Source organism: Rhinolophus hipposideros (genome assembly GCF_964194185.1).
Source record: "Rhinolophus hipposideros genome assembly, chromosome: 26".
Taxonomy (NCBI): domain Eukaryota; kingdom Metazoa; phylum Chordata; class Mammalia; order Chiroptera; family Rhinolophidae; genus Rhinolophus; species Rhinolophus hipposideros.
In genome coordinates, this window is record NC_138072.1 from 654,003 (window position 1) to 674,542 (window position 20,540).

Genomic DNA, 20,540 nt, shown 5'->3' on the forward strand with positions numbered 1-20,540 from the left:
AAGGCTTGCGGCCTAGAGCCCGTACAATCCTGGGCCCCAAGACCCTCTCTTGAGACCCACAGTCCCCTCTCTGTGGGGAAAGACGCACTCGTAGCCTGCCAGCCGCAGCTTGATTTTGCTGAGAACAAATCTACTCATAAGTAAGTGCTGGGCTCTGTGCAGGGCGGGGAGACCTGCACTGAGCTCCCCAAGCCAAGGGAGAGCCACAGACTGGCTCGGGGGCCTGTACTTAAGAAAGGCAACTTACACGTATCCAAGTATTTCTCTGTAACCTTCCCTTACCCCATACTCCAAACCTGAGCTGCTGACTGCGTAGGTACCACTGGAAACGAGGAAACCAGAAGTCAGACCGGTTCTGACTAGTACAGCATCAGAACATGAAGTTATCCAGGCTGGGAGGCAGGCGAGCCCGCAAGGCCTGCGAGGCCCAGGGTGGAGAGGGGGACGGGGAGGAGGATGGGGAGGACGGGGAGGCCGCAGGGGGAAGGGGGGACGGGGAGGAGGCTGCAGGGGGGAGGTAATGACACTGTAGGTGGAGTGTACCTGCCTCTCAGAAGGCTGGGCTGTCGTTCGTTTGCATGTTTTTCCTGAACAGCTACACTACAGCCATGTTGCCGTGCTTTTCACATGCATTGTGGCGCCCCCACCTCCTACAGCCTGGGAGCTACCTAAGGACGAGGTCTCCCCCAGTGAGTGTCTCAGACACCTGCACATAAAGGGGACACCTGAGAGAAGGAATTTCATAGTCACTCAATCTACAACTCCAACTTAAACACTTTTCACTCAAAAATATTTATTAAAATAAAGGTTAAACGGGATAAAAAGAATATCTAGAATGCAGCCCTTTGCTACAACTCAGGAACCAGCAAAAACAGAAGGCTCTCTGTTCCACCCGACGCTCAGGGGACCGGGGGCCCATGTGAGCCAGGGTCTGCACTGAGAGCCAGGGGGTGGTCTCTGGCCTCAGGACTCGGGTCCAGTGACATCCCCACGAGTCACAGACATCAAGCCCGGAGAACAGACTGTCCTAAGGGACATACACTCAGGGCCGTGCCTGGGAAATGGGAACTGGGGACAACAATTCTGAAAGCTGTGGTCGGTGGGCAGAGGCAGGGCCACCACAGCCCAGGTGCCCCTAGGTGCCCTTGGGCGCCAAGACCTGCTGCACGTAGTGGACGACATTGCTGTGCAGCTGGGGGGCAGTGGCCGCGAAGGTCTCCTTGGCAAGGGTCCGGGCCACCTCGCTGCCACCCATCATCGCATGGTACAGCGGGAGCGTATACTTCTGCTTTCCCTGCAAGAAACACATGCGCGTGGCCACCACGGCCCGGCTCCGAGTCTGTCCAGCCCCTGCCCCAGGGCGGGTCCCAGCAGTCCTGTCAGGTGCCCCGGGGCTGGGACAAGGGCTTCCCAGACAAGAGTGCCCTTGCTCTGGCATGGCCTCGGGGCCAAGCATCCAGGCAGGGCGACATCGGTGCCCCCACGACACAGGACAGCATGGGATAGCTACACTCAGCAAAACAAGCGGGACCCAAACTCTCCGGGAGCTGCCAGTGGTCGGCAGCCAGCTGATGGCAGACGCCAGGCTCAGCGCACGGAGCTGAGGAGCACGTGAGGCCCAACACTGGCAACAGAAGGAAACCCACGCGCACAATGGGCATGCCCGCAGTCAGCCACCTGGCCAGTCCTGGAAGCCTGGGGGCTGAGGAGCCTACTGAGGGCTCAGGGGCTCCAAGCACCAGCATCCGAGTTGCCCCAATGCCTCCCCACTAGGCTCTGCCGGGTGACAACACGCAGCTGGCGTAGGAACCTGCCCAAGTCACAGGCTCCCCGGGGAGTGGGAACCTACAGCCTCACGGTCATTCGTCCCCTTGACCTCTGGCCTCCCTGTCAAGACTGGCTCCCCCGGCTCTGCCGTCAGGCCTCACCCCTCGCCCACAGGACTACCGGGCGCATGGCGGGGCACCCACCTGACTCTGCAGGAAGTCCCTCACTTTCCAGAAGTCCTCCTGGAGGTCGTTCTTCAGGACGATCTGGCCCCATCGTAGCCGCAGCTCTGCGTTGCGTGCCTGGGAGATTGTTGGGTACGTGTCTCTCAGTTTCTTCACGTTCCCTGGGAAAGAGAAATGGGGTATATTTTGTAACGTTTTAATTTTTCGCTCACAGTTGGCAGTATGACGGTAGTTCCAGGTGCACAGCATGGTGATTAGACACCGGTGCACTGACCCGAGTGACGCCCACAGGCCGAGTGTAGGCAGGGTTAGCCATGACTTCAGCAGCAGAGCCTTGGGTCCCGGCCTGACGTATGACGGCCCTCAGGCACCGGGAGTGGCTTTGGAGGGTCCCAACTGCCCACCTCACTCCTCATCCCGCCCGCTCAATGCTCCGAAACGGGAAGAACGTCCTCTTGTCACAATTGCCTTGATTTCTGAGTCTCTTCCACCAAATGTCCCCACCGTGTCATAGACTGGGGGCGATCACCCTGTTTCACTCCTGGATCACAGCACGTGTGTCCCTGAAGACCCGGTCCCACTTTGCTCCAGCCTACGTCATCTCAGCTCTCACGGGACACCCCCAGTGGAGCCAGCTTCTGGCAGAGCAGCAAACAGGCAGAGCACAGGGAGGCCTCGGCCGCCGGGGCCACATAATCACAGCCCCTACTCCAGGTCACCAGGACTGTGACATAACACATGCGCGAGCTTAGACGAATGACCGGCAGAGCCCAGATACACAACGCTGGCTCCCTACTCTGGGCCCCGGGGCTATCGTGCGTGTGACCTGTATCCTTCTGTTGACACAATGCCCGACAAGTGCTGCATCCCCCTGCTGCTCTCCTCTGACACCTAGCAGCCATCCGGGAGCAAGTGTCACAACTTTCCTGAGTCTCCCTCTGGCCCGACAGAGAGCCCTGAACAAGGGGCCGTGATTCACTACGGCGAAGACATAACCTACTTGTTCTTACCGGGGGGCAGAGGGGATTTCTGCAGGATTTTATCTAGGAAGTAGACCAGCTGGTAGGTCTTCCAGGTAGAGATGGCCACAGCCTCAATGGCCTTTTGGTCCAGCTCCGCTGTCGCCCACAGCTGGGCCAGCTCTTCGGCAGGCTTCATGAGGGAGTCCCCAGGGGACAGGTCAGGGAGGTAGGGCGGCCAGCCAGGGGTGTTCAGCCACCGATCAAACTCAAAGCCTGGAGAGAAGATACTGTCAGACCCTGTGTAGCCGCCCGGGCAACTCGGCCACGTGACTCCCCCGGCCTCGGGCCGCCTGCCTTTGCACCCAGCTCTGGCTGCTCGCGGCCCTGCTCCCATCACCTCAGGCCCAGACCCTGGCACAGACGGAACTGCCCCTTTCCTGCTGTGAAAGTGTGGTTTGCTGACCGAACCAAGCGGACGGGTACTCTGCACGTCTCCCTGACGTCCACAGCTGGTGCTCTGGGCCAGGCCCCTGGGGTCGATCCCAGCTCGGCCGTCAATGAGCCGGAGGCCCCGACATGTCAGTTCCCCTCTCTGCACCTCCTTTTATGTATGATGCGGGGAGAGGCCCTGCCTTCATTGGCAGTGGTGAGGATTAAACAAACAAATGTACATCAGGAGCTGAGCACGCTGCCAGCTGCATGGCAACCACTCAGTAATTATTAACTATTCGCTACTGAGGCTCACGGCCTTGACAGGTGGGCCTCTGACCAGAGTGGGCGGTCCACCAGCCAGGGCAATCCCGCTGTCAGGGGAGGCTGCCTCCTCTGCCAACCCGCGAGGTGACTCCAACTTCACAGCCCGTGGGGGTACCTAACGGCTGCATCGTCTGTGACGGGTGCGCTCCATTCTTAGGCATTGGGCCTCAGGTGGCACTCAGACCCACCCCACTCAGAAGGCCGCCTCAGGCAATTCCGAGCTCCCAGCTCGGTGAGCTTCGCGTGGGCAGCTCTGGGCCAAGCCAAGGGTCTGACCACGTGGCCCAGGGGCGAGGAAAATGAGGAGAGGTGTGTAAGGAAACACACAGGAGAAGAGGAGGCAAGAGGAGGTGAGAGACATCACTCTGCGGCCTGGACCGACCCCCAGAGCCACCTGCCAGATGACTCTGACCCGGCGTCCCCTACGCCCCGTCTGCCCAGGTGTAGATGAGATGACATTGTCCACGACCTCCCACAAGCCTGTGGGCCGGCCCCTCTGCTCACCTGGAATGGCGTCCACATGCCGTGCCTTCAGCTCCGGGAAATACTCCAGGTAGAAGTCCAGAAGGTCCTCGGCTAAGATGCTCTGGAACTTAAACTCGTCGACGTAGGCCTGTGAGGGGGGACGTCCACCTCAGCTGCTCTGGCTCCCACGGGAGGACAGCCCGTCCCTCGGAACTCTGCCCTCGTGCTCTGGCCCAGCCATACTGACCGCTCGTCTTCCTTTTCCCCAACTGCGGAGTGGACGGTACCTTGAGGAACTTGTCAAACTGGTCCAGGTCACCCACCAAGTGGGCCAGGTAGGAGACAAAGCAGAAGCCTTTCTCGTAGGGCGTCTCATTGTAGGTGTCATCTGGGTCCACACCTGGCAGAGGGCAGAAGACCTGAGCATTTGTAACCTGTTACCTTAGTGGCTCTGCTGGAGCTCCAGCCTCCGCGAGTAACTGGAAGAGGTCCGAGCCAGCCTCTCTGAGGGTGGAAGGCTGGACTCCAGACCCACCCTGGCTCCCACCTTGGGGGAGGCCTCCGAGGGCCGTTAACCATCTGGAAGGACAAGGGAAACAGCCTTCCAGGCTCCCAGGTGGGTTCTATGGACACCTAGGCTGGAGCGCAGGGCTCGGTGCCTTTCCAGCCCCACTAGTCACCACCTGCAGTCCCCTCCCCTCCCAGAACAGCGAGTGGTTCTAGCCTAAAATAAACGAATCACGAGTCTACGAGACATTCATTCTCATAGTGCCACCAAGGACCGTTATCTTCAACTGCACACAAGGCTCTGAGATTAGTCACGTGTGGAACTAAAGAGAAATGCTAGAACGCAAAAGCACGTGTCCTTGGACAAGTCACTCAGCTCAATGGTACTCAGTCAAATCCTCTACAAACCCACGGTCTGGCTTGAGGACACAATGGAATGCGAAGTGCCCTGTAAGGTGACAGGCAAATCTGCACAAATGCAGTGCGAAGTCACCGAGGAGGCACAGACCGGACGGAGCGCCCACGTGCCATGAGCCCGGATGGCTGAGCCCGCTCCGGGGGCGCCATCTGTCCCCAGGTCGGTTCCCTTCGTTCCCCAGTGGGGAACGGGTGGGGGTGTCAGGCAGGGCCTCCGCACCTGGCTCAATCACCACACGCAGCTTGTTGAGCGGGTTCTCCTCACCGGCGATGTCCATGTGCTGACGGAGAAGGGCCCGACCCGTGGCAGCTTCCAAGCAGGTGTAGGCAGCCCCTGGGCAGAGGGAACCAGAGGCCCAAGGCCCGTCAGCGCATCAAGCCGGCCGTCTTCTTGGGGCAGGCTTGCTGCCCCCTGGTGGCCACAAGACGACCAGTCCCTGCGCTCAATGTCCACCCCTCCCGGGGACCCCAGGACAGAACGGGCCTGCGCCCCAGCTCCCTGCGCCTCCCAGGGCCTGGTCAGCTCAGGCTGTGGGTCTCTCCCAGACCGGGAGACGTGGAGTCACACCTTGTCCTCTCACAGTGACCTTTCCCTATCCACATATTTTTATTCAGAGTAATATATTCAGTGGTAGTAATTTCATCTTTTATGAAAACAGATCATTTTCATCTGAACTGCTCCCACCGGACAAGAGCAACTATCACCCAAAATTTTTCAACAGGTGTCTACGTCTCCTTCTGTCCCTAAAAATGGAAGGGGTCCGGGGGTTTGAACCGGCCGCCCCTGTGCTCATGAGTTCTGACTCTGGTAAGCTGCTGAGCGCCCAACACACTGATTGTCTGAACGATGAGATGCTGGGTGCATATTTCTTGGTGTGCTTTTCCATAAACACCAAAATAGAATTTGGTCAGAGAGATAATAAATGTATTTCTGAAAGCACCTGATACAGCGGGTCTTCAATAATGAGACAGCACTGGGCAAGTGTTTTAAACGCACACCTGGGCTCGGCTGGAGGGTCTGCCCTCACCGGCCACGTGGCTCGGGCACGGAGCTCTGCTCAGTCACATGGACTCACACACACAGAGGAGAGAACACCTGGCTCACCGCGTCGCTGCAGAGCTGTTAAAGGACGCGTTTCCCACCGGGCCTAGTACAAAGCTGGTTATGAGTACAGGTGGTGACTGCACTCATCTGACTGACTAGCAAGGACCCCACTGCCAGGGGACAACCGGCCACTGTCCTGCAGGGCTGCCCGGCTGCAGGGAGAACAGCAGGAGTGCGGCTGCAGCCTAGGTGTGTGTGTGGGGGCCTCGGCTCCGGAGGGTCATTCAGGCCACGCTCTTTTGAGACCCACCCCCACCCACCCCACCCCTCAGTGCCACCACACGGGGGCTAGCTCACCAAACAGGACTGTGGAGATCCTTCTCTGGGCGTACATGGTGAACCCCTCGTTGAGCCAGAATTCGCCCCAGTTGGCATTGGTGACCAGGTTCCCAAACCAACTGTGGGAGATCTCATGGATGATGACATCAGCCAGCGAGCGGTCCCCTGCCAGCAGGCAGGGGGTGACAAAGGTCAGACAAGGGTTCTCCATTCCTCCAAATGGGAAGGATGGCGGCATGAAGAGCAGGTCATACCTGCCGGGAAGGGGGAGGTCACGGGAGGCCTGGGCTCCCCAGGGCAGACCTGCCTCCCTTTCCGGCCAGGAGCTTCTTTCTCAGACGCTGAGATGCAGCCACCAGACAGGCTGGAATGACGCAGGGCAGGTGCTGAGATGACACCAGGCTCCTGGGTCCCCAGGCAACATGCCAGGACTCCCCCTCCCCAGGCTTGCTCTCCAAACCTTCTGCCCCCATTCTCCCTCCAAGCACCTGAGCTCACCAGTGGCCAACTCGCGGTCACAGAGACCCAGGAGAGTCGCCTCTCTGAGGACACTACAGTCTGAGGATTTCGAGGGAAACACGAGGTGGGGGCTGCCTCCAGCGACCAGGAGAGCTAAGGCACGAGGCCTGCTGTCACCGCTTCCCTAGCCTCCCCTCAAGGTTCCCTGCCCCGTAAGAGTGCATGCGGCCTGGCTCAGCCCTTCCCCTCTGGGGCTGCAGACAGGGGGACACCCGGAGACAGGGGACAAACAGGAGGCAGGGCATGGCCAGCCATGAGAACACACCTTCCCCACACGTATGGCCCAAAAAGCTTCTCTCCCGTTGCCAGGAATTCTTCTATCACCCCATCGTACTCCTCCTTGGCAGCACCGATCAGACAGGGCTCGGCCCATACCCGGCTCCTGACAAGAGAACAGAGAAGGCAGACTGGTGTCCATAGACCATCGCAGGGACAGGAGCCTGAAAACACCTGTAAAAAAAGGGCCTCTGCCTCATGTTGGAGAAACGTGAAGGTGACTGTGTGGGCAGCTAGACAGACAGGAGCTGCGAGGTCAGCTCGGCAGCACCGATCCAAGAGGCCTCCCCACACCTGCCTAACAAGAGCCCAGGTCGGTCTCGTGGGGTGGAAGCGGGAAACGGGTGACACAGCACCAGTGAGAAACCTGGCTGAGGGGGAAGGACATGGGCTGTGCTCCAAGGTTGGGGGTAGACGGAGGGGGAGAGAGGGAGGGAGGGTGGGGGGGAGGGGAGGGGAGGGAGGGAGGGAATTCTGAACGCACACCTGCAGTTGAAGATGACACTTATAGTTTTTCTCAAAAATCACACAAATGTCTATTTCAACTTTAATTCCAACTTTTCCCAAGAAACCCAAAATGTGTGGTGGCAGTATGCACAGCTTCCTAATTTCCTCTACCTCCCAACCCCAGGTGAGAAACAAGAAAGGAAAGGGGAGAACTGGGACTGGGCCGTGAAAAGCGGACAGCAGGACAGGTGCTGGCCTGTTGGTGAGAGCTTAGCGACCACACACCAAGCCGGGAACGCGGCCAGGCTGGGGGCCCCGGGACCCTGAGGGGCAGACGGAGGGGTGCAGTGGGAGCAAGGCCACCAGAGCGCTGGAAGGTCAGCAGCGTGGGTTCAGAACGACCGAGGCCAAGGGGTCTGCAGTTTGCAATAAGGTGCAGGTCACAGTAATGGCTGCCCAGGTTCTAGAGAGTGGCGGCGGCTGAGTCGGGACAGAAGGCTCCCTGAAGAGAGGAGGTTGAGAAATTCTGAAGCCACCCTCCACCCCGGGAATTGGATGGGCCATCCACTTGGAGCGCAGCCACCAAAGATCATGTGACAGGGCAGCAGGCTGAGAAAGACCCTGTAGGAGTGAGTGTCTTCAAGGAACTACTTCGTGACCCTCCATCCCCAGCCTGGGAGCCAATGAACGAAGTCCCTGAACCCATGTCATCGCCGCCAGCACATGCGCCTCTGTCAGAAGAGACTAGGACGCTCTCAGTCCAGCTGGAATCTCCCCACCAGATGCTAGTGCAAAATTTACACAAGAAATTTACACCTGAATTTGCATTCCAGTTCTGCCAGCTATGGGACGGCACAAACCATTTCACCGAAGCCTGTCAGCTTATCTGCAAAATGGACACAGTAATACGTCCCTCATCGAGTGTGTGTACGGATAGAAGAGATCATAATAGAGGAACCGCGGGATACCCAGCAGTTTCCTGTGGTGACGACTGGGTTTGGGGGCACCCTTTGCCGGAACACCCTCCCACTTAACACCGTAGGATCCCCACCCCCCGACGTCACTCTGCAGGTGGCCCAGGACAGCAGTGACCCTACTGCAGACACAGGATTAGAACTAACTGGTCAGGCTCCAGCCTCACGGAGCCTCCAGACCGCATGGACCACTGGTGCCACCGCTCAGGGGTCTCAGATCCTCAGGCGTCAACCCCATTACCCTGCCCATGATCTTTATCTCCTACCTGGGTCCAACTTCTGCCGAAACCAGATCTCCGATGGCCAGAGCTACCAGGTAGGAGGGGATGGGCTGGCACATGTGGAAGAAGAATGTGTTGGGACCTCTCTTCTCCCAGGTGTCGGCACTCATCACAGCGGTGAAGCCATCTGGCACCTGACAACAGAGAAAGCCTCCTGCTGATGGCTGCGACCTGTGACCTGCACGGCGATGGCAGTGAGCTGGGCTGCCTTCCAAAAACCAAACGGGCTGAACTGATGGGTTTCGCAGATAACATTTCTGTGGGCGGAGGAATTTTCAGAGCTCCAACGGGGCGGATGCCATAGTCACACGGCCTCCTAGACGTGAAGGTCTGTTTCCAGACCCACGGGCAGGTCTTGGTCACCCTTTACCTCAATCAGGGCCGAATACGTGTATTTCACGGCAGGAGTGTCGAAGCAAGGGAAGAAGGCCCGGTTCAGCACCGCCTGGCCCTGGGTGTAGACAAAGGGCTTCTCCTTTCCCGCTGTCTGCTCGGGAGCCAGCCAGCAAACCTAAGAGAGCAGAGGCCATTTCAGAACTGACCCGACGTGAGCTGCTGCAGCCAGAGACAAGGAGTCAGCTGCTACGGGACAGTTTTAGTTCATCCTTACAATCTCTCTGCCAGCCCATCGGGCCCCGACTGTGACGTCCTCTCCTGGTGAGTGTTCACCCCCTTGGAATCCATGCCAAGGTGTGGCGTCCACCTCACACGTCAGAGACAGCCTCATAGGTCCATGCCTCACGGAGCCCCACGGGTCACCTGAGGAGTTCCAGGCCTGGCTCTGACCCTGTCATCTCCTCCTGGGTCCTTCTCGCTGTGGTCATTTCTCATCAAGAAACGAAAACGGAAGCAGCTTTATTTGAACTTGTGATAAAAGACACAGCAAAGCCGACGCTCACTGGCAGGAGCCTGTGACTAACGTGTTCTCCTTTCTCAGTGTACCTTTCAGAATAAACACAGCTACAGGCTATGAGTCTCGGGTTTTCTGCTAACCCTTAACCCAGGGCAGATCTGAGCAATCAAGACAAACTCCACTTTCACCTCCAGCAAAATCAGGTTCACGTACAACAGATAGTATACTCGTGGAAGGATGGAGGATATGTCAGCACCAGGTGCCGTTAGAACTTCAAAACAAGACTGGATTCCAGGAAAGTTTCATAGGAGAAGCAGAGCGACTGGCTGGGCCCCGAAAGTGAGAAAGACGGACACGCTGGAGGATGGGAGAAGCGTTCTCAGGCGCCACCAAAAGGCACCAGCAGGTGTGGGCTGGGGGCCCTGGGAACAGGAGGTGCGTTTCCGGTACACAGGTGGGGGGGCTGCCTGGCCAGCTGTGGGGAGGGGCTCTGAACACTGGGGACTATCTAAGAGGCAGGAGGACATCACATAGGGATATTTTTCTTTGCTTGAGTTTTTGGTTTCTTTGTGTGAAAAGTTTAATGAGCCTATTTACAAAGAGAACAGTACATACAAATGGGAAGCCGCAGAAGCGAGTAACCTCTCAGTGGCGAGGACAGAGCCACTTCAGCCACGTGACCGCGGCAGCACCAGTCGCTCAGCATGTGGTCACTATGTATTCTCAGTGTGTGACAAACATGGCACCCCACCTTTGTGAAATCCCACTCCGTCTTGTTGGGAATCTACAACAGCTCTAAAAAATAAAGTCTATTTTTTAAAAAGGCAAAACCCACGGCCCCAGCCTAGTCATGAGAGAAACGTCACCCAAAATAACCGAGGGGCACCCTACCGCACCCCTGACCGGCACTCCTCAGCACTGTCAGTCCCCCCAAGACGAGGACAGTCTGGGAACCGGTCCCAGCCGGAGCAGCCTAAGGAGACGTGAGAGCTAAATACACTGCGGTAGTCTGGATGGGACGCTGGAACAGAAGAGACACTAAGTAAAAACTACGGACATCAGAAAGGGCTTCGGGCTGCAGTTCAGAACAGCGCGTCAGCCAGTGGGGCACTGAGGACGCCAAGCGCACTCCACCCGGAAAACGCGACGGGAAGTGTGTGGAGGTCACACGGAAACTGCACTGCCTGCTCAGCTTTTCTGTGTCTGAACTGATCCAATCTATGACAAAAGTTCAAGGCGTGACATCGAGAGCTCACAGCGCTGTCTCACTAGGTACCAGGCACGGTTAGGCAGGTCCGCAGACGGCTCGCTGAACCTCTCTCCGGCGAGGCCTGGCCATCGCCCTGCACCGTAATTCCTTACTCCACCTGCCTGTTCGTTCCTTTCTCTTTTACTGACACGGAGAAGAGAATAAAGCAGTACATACACTATAGAAAGAGTCTCAAGTCCTGGATTACGGTGAGAGCTCTCCTGGGAGGGGGGCAATGAGAGGAAGGAATAAAGACAAGTGCCACCAATGGAGACCTTCCTGGTGCAAAGGACAGTGCTTTGTAAAGAATGGCTCTCGGCCACAGTGCCTCAGTATTGATATTTAATTTTAGGCAACACTTTCAGTAGGCAAATTCAACGAGGGCTTAATTTTTCCATTATCCTGTCTAATCTATACTTCCTGCCCCAAACCAGGAACCAGAATATCACAGAGGAACCAAACACATTTCCAGATATTGTTATCCCCAGGGAGCCCTAGGATTTTCCTTTGCCTTAAAGGTCAGTTTGCATTGCTTTGGACTTTCATTTTTAAAACAAGTTCTCTCATAATTTCCTTTATTCCCCCAGTGGTGCAAGATGCAAAGGGAATTGCCCTTTGAGCTGTAAGAGCAAAAGGTGAACTGCTAGCCAGATAAACCCACTGGTCGCAGGCAAGCAGCCCAGAACCCACCCATCTCTCGCAGGGCTACAAGCACAGCCTAAGGACTCTCCACGGAGGGTTTCTGACGTACAGATATCCGCCACAGCTTATTTACCAAAGCCCACCCACCCATGTAAGGCAAGGAGTCAATGAAGACAAAGCCACCTTATTGTAAAGCCTTGTACACTCCAATACCAATTCTCACTTTTACTGAAATTCTTTTGTTAAGCAAATCCAGGACTTCACAGAAAGAAACTAAAACTAGTTATCCGGGTCCAGAGTTGGTTCCGCCTGTGGCCCTACGCACAGCACGAAGGCCTGAGTCAGCACCGGACATTAAGTCCAAATGACGAAGAGCTCCGCATCCAGCAAGCCGCCCAGGACAATGTTCCCTGCCCCGCGGAAGAGGACGCAGGACACGCGACGTGCTGGGAGGCACAGAGAGGAGAGGGTGTGAGGGATAATCTGGACAGGTCACTGCGAGAGAAGGGAGGAGAGGCCGGAGGGCTGGGCAGGGCAGTGGTGCCGAGCACGGAGGAGGGGAGCCAGGGCGCCTGCCTGGAGGAGGAGCGCGCGGAGGGCGGAGGGCGGCGGCGCCTGGCGGTGGGAGGCCCCTGCTGCCCCTCCGCTGGCGCCCCTGCGCCCCCGCGCGCCCCGCACACTCACCGCGGGCCCCGCCCCCACGCGGTAGGTGAGCAGCACTCGGAAGCGCTCGCCCGCGGGCCGGGGCTCCGGGAAGCACAGGCACAGCGCGCAGCCGTAGCGCGCGAAGGGCCGCGTGTGGAAGCGCACGGGCTCCTCGGGGCCGGGCGGCCCCCCCGGGCCCGGCGGCCCCCGCCGCAGCGCCGCCGCGGTCACCTCCAGGCTCGGGTGGGAGTCGAGCCGCAGCTCGGCCGCGCCCGCGGGCGCCACGCAGCGCAGGTCCAGGGCCGCCGTGCCGCGCAGCGTGCGGCTCCCGAAGTCGGCCCGCAGCGCCAGGTGCACGTGCAGCGTCTCGAAGTCCCGGAAGCTGGACGCCGAGGCCACGTCCACGGCCCGCGCCGAGTGCAGCGCCCGCGGGGCCCGGCTCCGAGCGCCTCCGCTCGCCATGGTGCCACCGACTGTGCCGCACGCCCCGCCCCGCACGCAGGCCACGCCCACCGCCCTGCACGCGCGCGCGGAGGCCACGCCCCAGGACAGGCCGAGCCCCCGGCTGACCCTGCCCGCCAGTGACCGCGGGACCGCGCCCGTCCGGAGCTTTTCAGAAAGGGAAATAGCATCCTGTTCTGTGTTTCCTCGTTTCATAGTCTTAATTATTTTTGTTTTTATTTTATGAAATGAATACGGCAGAGTTTTTTTAAATTCCATGTAAGGCAGTGTTAAGTTTTCTTGATCTTACTGGCTAGTGACATCCGAAAACTCTGAAAACGCCTTTTATGTGGCATTGAGCACAACGCTTGCTTGGTGCCTATTAGGCCAATACGTCTACCTCCAAATTATTCTGATGCGGTGTTTCCGTCGAGCACCCACCTTACGCCATTAGGCTGCATGCTGGGGGCGCAGCTTTGGCGAGTCCGGCGCAGACCCGCTGCTGCGCGCTGTCCGGCTGGCTTTCCAGAGCACGACACTTCCGTGTGCTGTGCAACAATCACCTGGGAAGAGCAGAGGGCGTGGAGCACAGGGAGAGGCACGCAGCCTGTGGTGAACGCTGCTGAGGGCAGAGTATTACCCTCGGCTGCAGGGAAAACATTTCTGGAGTTACCACGGTTCTCCTTTTAGCGCCAGCTCCTTCCTGGGAACATGAGTGGCCCCCTTCCTGTCATTCTCCTTGTGCTTTCTGTGTGGCTCCCACATGTCTGATCCACTTCTAGATGGAATCTAACACCCCAGTCACAGCACAGAGTCAGGAAGACCTCTGCAGGGAGACACGCTGACTACAAGCCACCTCCTCCCCAAACTGCTTCCATTATGTATTGATTTTTTTACTTTTGAATGTTTAGAATGTAACACTTCTTGGACATTTCAAAATAATGGCTGGAAATCTTCCAGAACTGATGCAAAGCATGATTTTACAGGTTTAAAAGTCACAACAAATTCCAAGCAAAAAAATAAAAATAAACCTATATGTAGACATGTTTTAGTTAAATTGAGGAAGACACAGCAAAAGAAATAGAACAGGTTAGTTACAAACGAATGACAGGTAGAAACTGGACCGACAGCAGACCTCCAATTAGCAACAGAGGCCAGAAGACATTATCTTCAAAACAATAAGGAAACACCCATCAATTTAGAACTGTACATTCAGCTAAACTATTATTCAAGAATGAGAGCAAAATAGATTTATAGGTAACAAAAATCGAGTATTTACCACTAACAGACTCCCACAAAAGAAATTCTAAAGGAATTACTTCAAGAAGGAAAATTATCACAAAAGGACAGAATGAGATGCAAAAAGGAAGAGTGAGCGAAAGAAAAGGGAACCTCTGAACCTCTTCCCCTGCACAGGCCAGCCCCACAACTCAGAATTATCCAGCCTGGAACAGCAATGCCACGGCTGAGAAACCCCAGCCTACACCCCTGGACAACAAATGGTGTCTCCTTTTAGAACCAGGCTCACTGTCTAGTAGAATAAAGGGAACATCTCCCTGAAAGCCAAGAGCAGTGATGCCACCACCCCTAAAATTTAAAGGGTAATAAAAAGAAACTACGACAGCCCTGTTGATACATTTGACACAGAGATGAAATAGACTGAGACTTCAAAAGATGTAAACTTCCACAGCTGACTCAAGAAGGAAATGTTAGCCTAAAAAGTCCTATGCAGTCGTCCCCCGACCCCGGGATTCCAGAACCCGACCACCCCCATGGAGACCAAAATCCACCATGCTCATGTCCCTACATAAAATGGCACAGTATTTGCACGCACCCTACACACATTCTCCCGGATACTTCAAATCATCTCTAGACTCCCCAGAATACCTGAGACAATGTAAGTAAATGTTACACTGTATTGTTTAGGTAGGGAATAACACAAGAAAAAAAGTCTACATGCTCAGTACACAGGCAACCATTGTAGCCTAACTACTATCAAGTAGGTGTCGGCAACAATGTAACTTTTCCCCAATACAGCAGGTCCTCAAGTAACATTTCTTTTAAGTCATTTTGTTACAACGTTGATGAGAAAAAAACAATTGCTCCCCTGCTGGGGCCTCTGTCTGTGTGGAGTGTGTGGGTTCTCCCTAGGTCTGGGTGGGTTTTCTCTGGGGCCTCCCGTTTCCTCCCACACCCCAAAGCAGTGCATGCGAGCTGAGCTGGCATGTCTACACTGTGCCAGTGTGAGTGCCCCTGCAATGGAAGGGTGACATGTGCAGGGTGGGTCCCAACCTTGTGCCCTGAGCTGCCGGGAGGGGCTCCTGCCCAGTGACCCTGAACAGGGATCAGCAGGTTAGAAAGTCATTATCTTCCCTGATTTTATTCATCTTTCTTAAATGTATGGATAACTCACATTTATTTCAATACTTAATATGAAAAGTGTTTAGGGTCTTTATTTAGAACTTTGGCGAAGTTTTTGTGACCAGAAATACATTGTAGGAACTTAACTCTTATTTATATCAACTCGCCTCAGGTAAAATTGGTTTCGTTACATGTTGTTTCGCTTAAAATCAGTTTCCAGGAACTCATGGAGAACGTTATTTTCAAGGTGCTGCAGGTTGAATCCCGATGTGAAACTCAGATACAGAGAGCCAACTGTATCTACTGAAGAAACGGAATCTGTAGTTGAAAAGCCTTCCAACACAAAAACCCTCTAGGCCCAGATGAACTCTATCTGACATTTCCCTAAGAAATAATACCAATCTGACACAACCTCTTCCAGAAAACAGAAGAGGTAGAATCATTCCCCAGCTCATTTAAGGTCAGCATTGCTCTAATGACAAAACCAGACAAAGGCATCACGAGAAAACTACAGACCAATATTCCTCACGACCGCAGAGGCAAAAACCATCACCAAAATCGGAACCGATCAAATCCAGAAATAATACAAAAAGGAACTTAACTCTTATTTATATCAACTCGCCTCAGGTAAAATTGGTTTCGTTATATGTTGTTTCGCTTAAAATCAGTTTAAGCGAATCTGTAGTTAAAAAGCCTTCCAACACAAAAACCCTCTAGGCCCAGATGAACTCTACATTTAACTACATGACTGAGGGGGTTTATCCTTAGAGGACAAACCTGGTTCAACACTTGAAAATGAATCAACGTAACTCACCCTTTTAACAGGTTAAGGAAGAAAAACCATGTGATAATCTGAACAGACTACAGAAAAAGGATTTGACAAAGTCCATTCATGACCGAAACAAACAACCACTCTCAGCAAAGCAGGAACAAAAGCGAACTTCCTTAACCTTATAAAGAGAATCTACAAAAATCCTACCGATAACATTATCCTTAATGGTGAAGAATGAATACTGTCCCTTCCGGACAAGAGGGGACAGGGGGACAAGGCAAGGACGCCTCTCATATCTCACTGCTCCTCCTCAGCATTGGACTGGAGGCTCCGGGCGATACGGCAGAAACAGAAAGGACAGTCGCACAGCCTGGAAAGAGAGCAAGCATTTTCTACCCCAGACAACGTTGTGTTTACGAGGAAATCTCACTCAGAGAATCTACAAAACAGTTCCTAGAACTAATAACTGAGTCCATCAAGGTTACAGGGTACAAGGTCAGTATATAACAGTCAGCTGCATTTCTACTTGTAGTAATAAACAACAAAACTTGAAAACAATGCCATTCAAATAGCACTCCCCAAATGAAACAGTAGGTTTAAATTTGACAAAGTATTATATGCAGGATCTGTAAGCTAAAGATGATTCAAGACTGATGAAACTCAACCCCAATACAAGTCCCAGCGGGCTTTTCTGGGGACATCAGCAAGCTCATCATAAAATGTATAGGGGAAGAGACAGTCAAGGAGCCCAAACAGCAGAAGAAGCAGTGGGAGAGATGGACAGAGCTGGAGGACCCCACGCCACCAGGTTCTGCAGTTACGACAGCTACAGTGTGACACCAGTGAGGGAAGGGCAGACCCATGGACCAGTGGGACAGAACGGAGAAGAACCCAGACCCACACAACTAATTTTTGACAAAAGTGAAAAAAAAAAAAAACAGAACTTGCAAAGCACATGTCTGACAAAGAACTTGTACCCACATATACAGGGCTGCCAAACAAATATATGCACATGGCTTGTATTCATCTTTTGTTATCAGTATATATTATTACAATTTTGTTTTTTTTTCTTAAAATGTGTCAACATTTTTTGTCACCCTCTGTAAAAGAACTCTCAAACCCAAACAAAAGAAAACAAGAACAGGTGAAAGGTTTGAGCAAACACTTTATCAAAAACATATGAAGGTGGCAAATAAACATGAAAAGATGCTCAGTGTCATTGGTCATGAGAAACGCGAAATAAACCCCAAGACACGGCCACGCGAATCGCTTAGTGCATGCCTTCCTTAGGCCTCAGCAATCCTGGCTATTCACCAAGAGAAATGGAAACACGGCCACACAAAAATCAGCAAGTGAATGTCCGTCTGTAGCGGTTTTCTTCATAATTGCCCCCAAATGGCAACAAGGCCTACATCCTCCAGCCGCTGAATGACCAGACGGTGGCACGCCGGCACAGTGGGCCATCACTCGGCACTGAAAAGGGACAAAGCATTCCCTCGCGTCACACGGGACTCAGAGCACTTTGGTGGATGAGAACCAGGCCCCGGGCTCCATGCTCCGGGCTCCCACTCACGGGACACCTGACCAGGGAAAGCCACGGACAGAGGACCACTCAGTCGTTGCCGGGGTCAGAGGGGACGGAGGGAAGAGTGACTGCGAAGGGGCAGCATGAGAAACGTCACAGGTGATGGGACTGTCCCGTGTCACGTCGTGGTGTCAAAATCCACAAAGCCGCCCACGAGCGTGAACTGCACCACGTGTAAGTCTGGAAATCAGCCAAGCTGTGGGAGGACGGAAGGCAGCCGGCGACTGCTCAGTGTCCCCCACGCACGACAGAAGCACGGCGCTGAAGCCAGCGTGGACGCAGAGCGCCGGGGCAGTGTTCTGAGTGACGGCTGGCCCACGGCCCGCACGGCTCCGGGCGCGCGTGTCTCGGAGGGCGCGCGGCCAGCAGGTGACCGGCCGGGAGCCGGGCTTCCCGCCGCCGCAACAGCAGAGGGGGCCGCAGGGAGGGGCGAGGTTGGAGGGGCGTGGGCTCCGCTGTGTTCACGCAGGGACACCGAGAGGGCTGTGGGGGCGCCTCGTCACTGAAAGGCGCTCCGCCGCCCCAGGGGGCGCCCACCGGCGGGAGGGGGAAGCCCCACGCGCGGCGCCGCACGGTGTGGACCGCAGGCCCTCGGGAGGCGACGCCCACGAGCCCGTGTGGACGTAGGACGGGTGGGCAGGCGGCCCCCGCGTCACCGGCAGCCCCGCGTCCGGCGCCACCTGCTGCCGAGGGTGGCGGCGACCACCTGCCGCGTTTCTGGCGTCCCCTCCCAGACGCCCCTAAGGGACCCCGGCGACGCGCAGGGCAGGGAGCCAGCGGCCCCACCCGGCAAGTGGCCGAGGCGACACCCGCGGGGTCCGGCCCCCCCACGCCGCGCGCACGCCGAGCCCTGCGCTCCAGCGACGCAGACGCGCGGGAGGAAACCAGACCCAGACCCGGCTTTCCTCGCGAGAACCGCACTGCCCCCCACGAGCACCCGGGTCGCAGACAGGACAGGCCGACAAGCTGTCGCGACCGGCGGGACTCGGGCGACGACGAGGCGCACAATCCGGGTCACGAGTCGACTGCCTCCTGCAGAGGAAGGACGTCACCACCGCACACGCGAGATGCGGCCTGCGCTTCGGGGAACGGGGAACGGGGAACGGAGCCTGGGTGTGCTCCCGTCCCCGAGTCGGGGCCACAGGTACACGCACCCCTCCTGCCACCTGAGTCCCTCCCAGCATCTCAAGTCACCACGAACTCGGTGCAGACACGCGCGGAAGTGCTGCCCCCAGTTCAGGGTCACAGTGCCCGCTGGTGGAAGGGGCGACACGCCAGGGGGCGGCGGCCCGAGGCCGGGACGACAGAGACCCCGCGGCTCGGTCCCCAGCCGTGCAGACGACGGGGGCGCTGCGCCGCTCGGGCGCCTGACACTCCAGCCCGGTTGTCACGTCTCCCCTGCAATCGGCGCGCGCACCTGCCTGCGAGTCACTCGTTATCCACTGAGAAGCTGCAGGCCGCGCGCAGGCTGTCACCTCTCAGCGCTGCGGCTGCGGGGACGCGGGGACGCGGGGCCGGGACGAAAGGGCGCAGTCGTTCAGGAAACAGGCTGCCGGCGGCCCGGCCGGGATACGACTGAGCGAGCTCAGAGACGGGGTGTCAGCTGAAACAGGCCACGGGTGGCGCTGTCACCGCGCTCACCCCGCAGACATTTCGTGTAGGGACAGCAGGGGTCGCTGTACCCTCGTCCTCCAAACCCCTCCGAAATCACTCCGTGCCAATTTCACAGCGTCCCAGAGATGGTTCCAGAGAGAGCGAGGGAAGGCCTCCCTCCTGTCTGCTTGTTTCTCCAGTTATTTCCTTTGGTAATTAAAACAGTTGGTTGTTCTACTTTTTATTCTGGGCTCCACTCTAGCATACCCAAATTAGTTTTAGAATATTTGTTAAATGTATTAAATCAGTATTTTAAGAGGACACTTATTTGAACCTAAACCATCTGGTTTTCTATTCTTTACTGAACTTACAGAATCTAGGTGGTGGGTGTGTGCTCACTGTACACTCAACTTTACAGGTTGAAAGTTTTCATTGAAAAAAAATGTTGGAGATAAAAGGGAAAGAAAACCAAAAACAAAGCCAAACCCTGGGGTACAGGGGGACCCGGCCCAAGCTGTGGAGGCACTTGAGCTGGGTCTTTGGAGATGTTAGCAGAACAAAAGGGGGCTGAGGAAAGAGCACAAGTGAAAAAGCTGGGGAGTGGCAGGACGCCCCTGCTGCCACGGCAGATGGTACCCAGGGCTCAGAGAAAAGCTCCTTCACCTTTCTTCCTCTAGCCCCACCTTCAGACCAGACGCTTCGGGGAAGTCTGCACCACTGCCTTCAAGGCAAGCTCCCGTGCCATGCCACGCCACGCCACGCCACGGGCAAGAGCTGCAGGACAGGGGAGGACAGCCCCCAAGCAGAAGGGGCATGGAGCCAGGAATGCACTTTAGGCTTTTCATTCCACCTAGTGTCCCGCACACAGCAAACAAAATTTCAAGTTCTCTAGAAAGAACTGGCTTTCCATCTTTTTCAAGCTTCTTTTCTTCCACCCCACCCCTAATTCCAGAAAATTCATCCATAACTAAGGATTGCTTCAGATATGCTCAGTTGAAGCACCAGAGTTAACCAATAAAATGGCAAAAACATACCAGTATCACGTATACCCAACCCCCAAAGAATCACAATTCCTAAGGAAGGAGCTTACTTCGCAAACTGGTTCCGCTTAAGAGAAGGAATTTGGTAGGACACCCTAAGACATGGAAGCTTGCTTGTAATTCCCATTGCTGGCTTGGAATTGCTCTTGATACGCATCTCCTGTCTTTTTGACTGAAAGTTAAAGAGCCACAGCCTCGAAAACAAATCTCCAAGGAAGATAGATGTTCAAATGCCAGTCAGCACAGCTCCACTGGTCACTACCGTGTTTCCCCAAAAATGAGATCAAGCCAGACCTCAGCTCTAATGCGGCTTTTGGAGCAAAACTTAATGTAAGACCTGGTCTTATGCTGCTTGTCCGGCTAGGTCTTATTTTCAGGGAATCATGGTAGCATGCAAACCACACCCACAGGAGACGCCA

The 20,540-nt window shown here is 55.6% G+C and overlaps 1 protein-coding gene across 4 annotated transcripts; it reads right to left on the bottom strand.

The window, feature by feature from the left end:
* Positions 1-764: 764 nt before the first annotated feature.
* Positions 765-19,065, bottom strand: RNPEP (arginyl aminopeptidase). Of its 4 annotated transcripts, none has more exons than XM_081039416.1 (11): positions 12,369-12,803; positions 9,311-9,451; positions 8,926-9,074; positions 7,228-7,344; positions 6,462-6,697; positions 5,280-5,393; positions 4,423-4,535; positions 4,175-4,283; positions 2,963-3,187; positions 1,971-2,113; positions 765-1,294 (listed from the first exon to the last, which is right to left on the bottom strand). In XM_081039416.1, the coding sequence occupies exons 1-11, from the start codon at positions 12,789-12,791 to the stop codon at positions 1,136-1,138; spliced, it is 1,929 nt and encodes a 642-aa protein (XP_080895542.1). In that variant the 5' UTR covers positions 12,792-12,803; the 3' UTR covers positions 765-1,135. The 4 variants fall into 4 exon arrangements, with proteins under 4 accessions (XP_080895542.1, XP_080895544.1, XP_080895545.1 ...); XM_081039418.1 differs by lacking the exon at positions 12,369-12,803 and adding an exon at positions 18,906-19,065 and having other exon boundaries at positions 771-1,294; XM_081039419.1 differs by lacking the exon at positions 12,369-12,803 and adding an exon at positions 13,212-13,400 and having other exon boundaries at positions 771-1,294.
* Between the last annotated feature and the right edge of the window lie 1,475 nt (positions 19,066-20,540).

Excerpts from the sequence above, each read along its gene's own strand:
- RNPEP (XM_081039416.1), bottom strand. The coding sequence starts at position 12,791 with ATGGCGAGCGGAGGCGCTCGGAGCCGGGCCCCGCGGGCGCTGCACTCG. Across the intron at positions 9,452-12,368 it reads GCGTGGGGGCGGGGCCCGCG|GTTTGCTGGCTGGCTCCCGA; the intron begins GTGAGTGTGCGG and ends CTGCTCTCTTAG. Across the intron at positions 7,345-8,925 it reads TCGGCAGAAGTTGGACCCAG|GAGCCGGGTATGGGCCGAGC; the intron begins GTAGGAGATAAA and ends TTCTCTTGTCAG.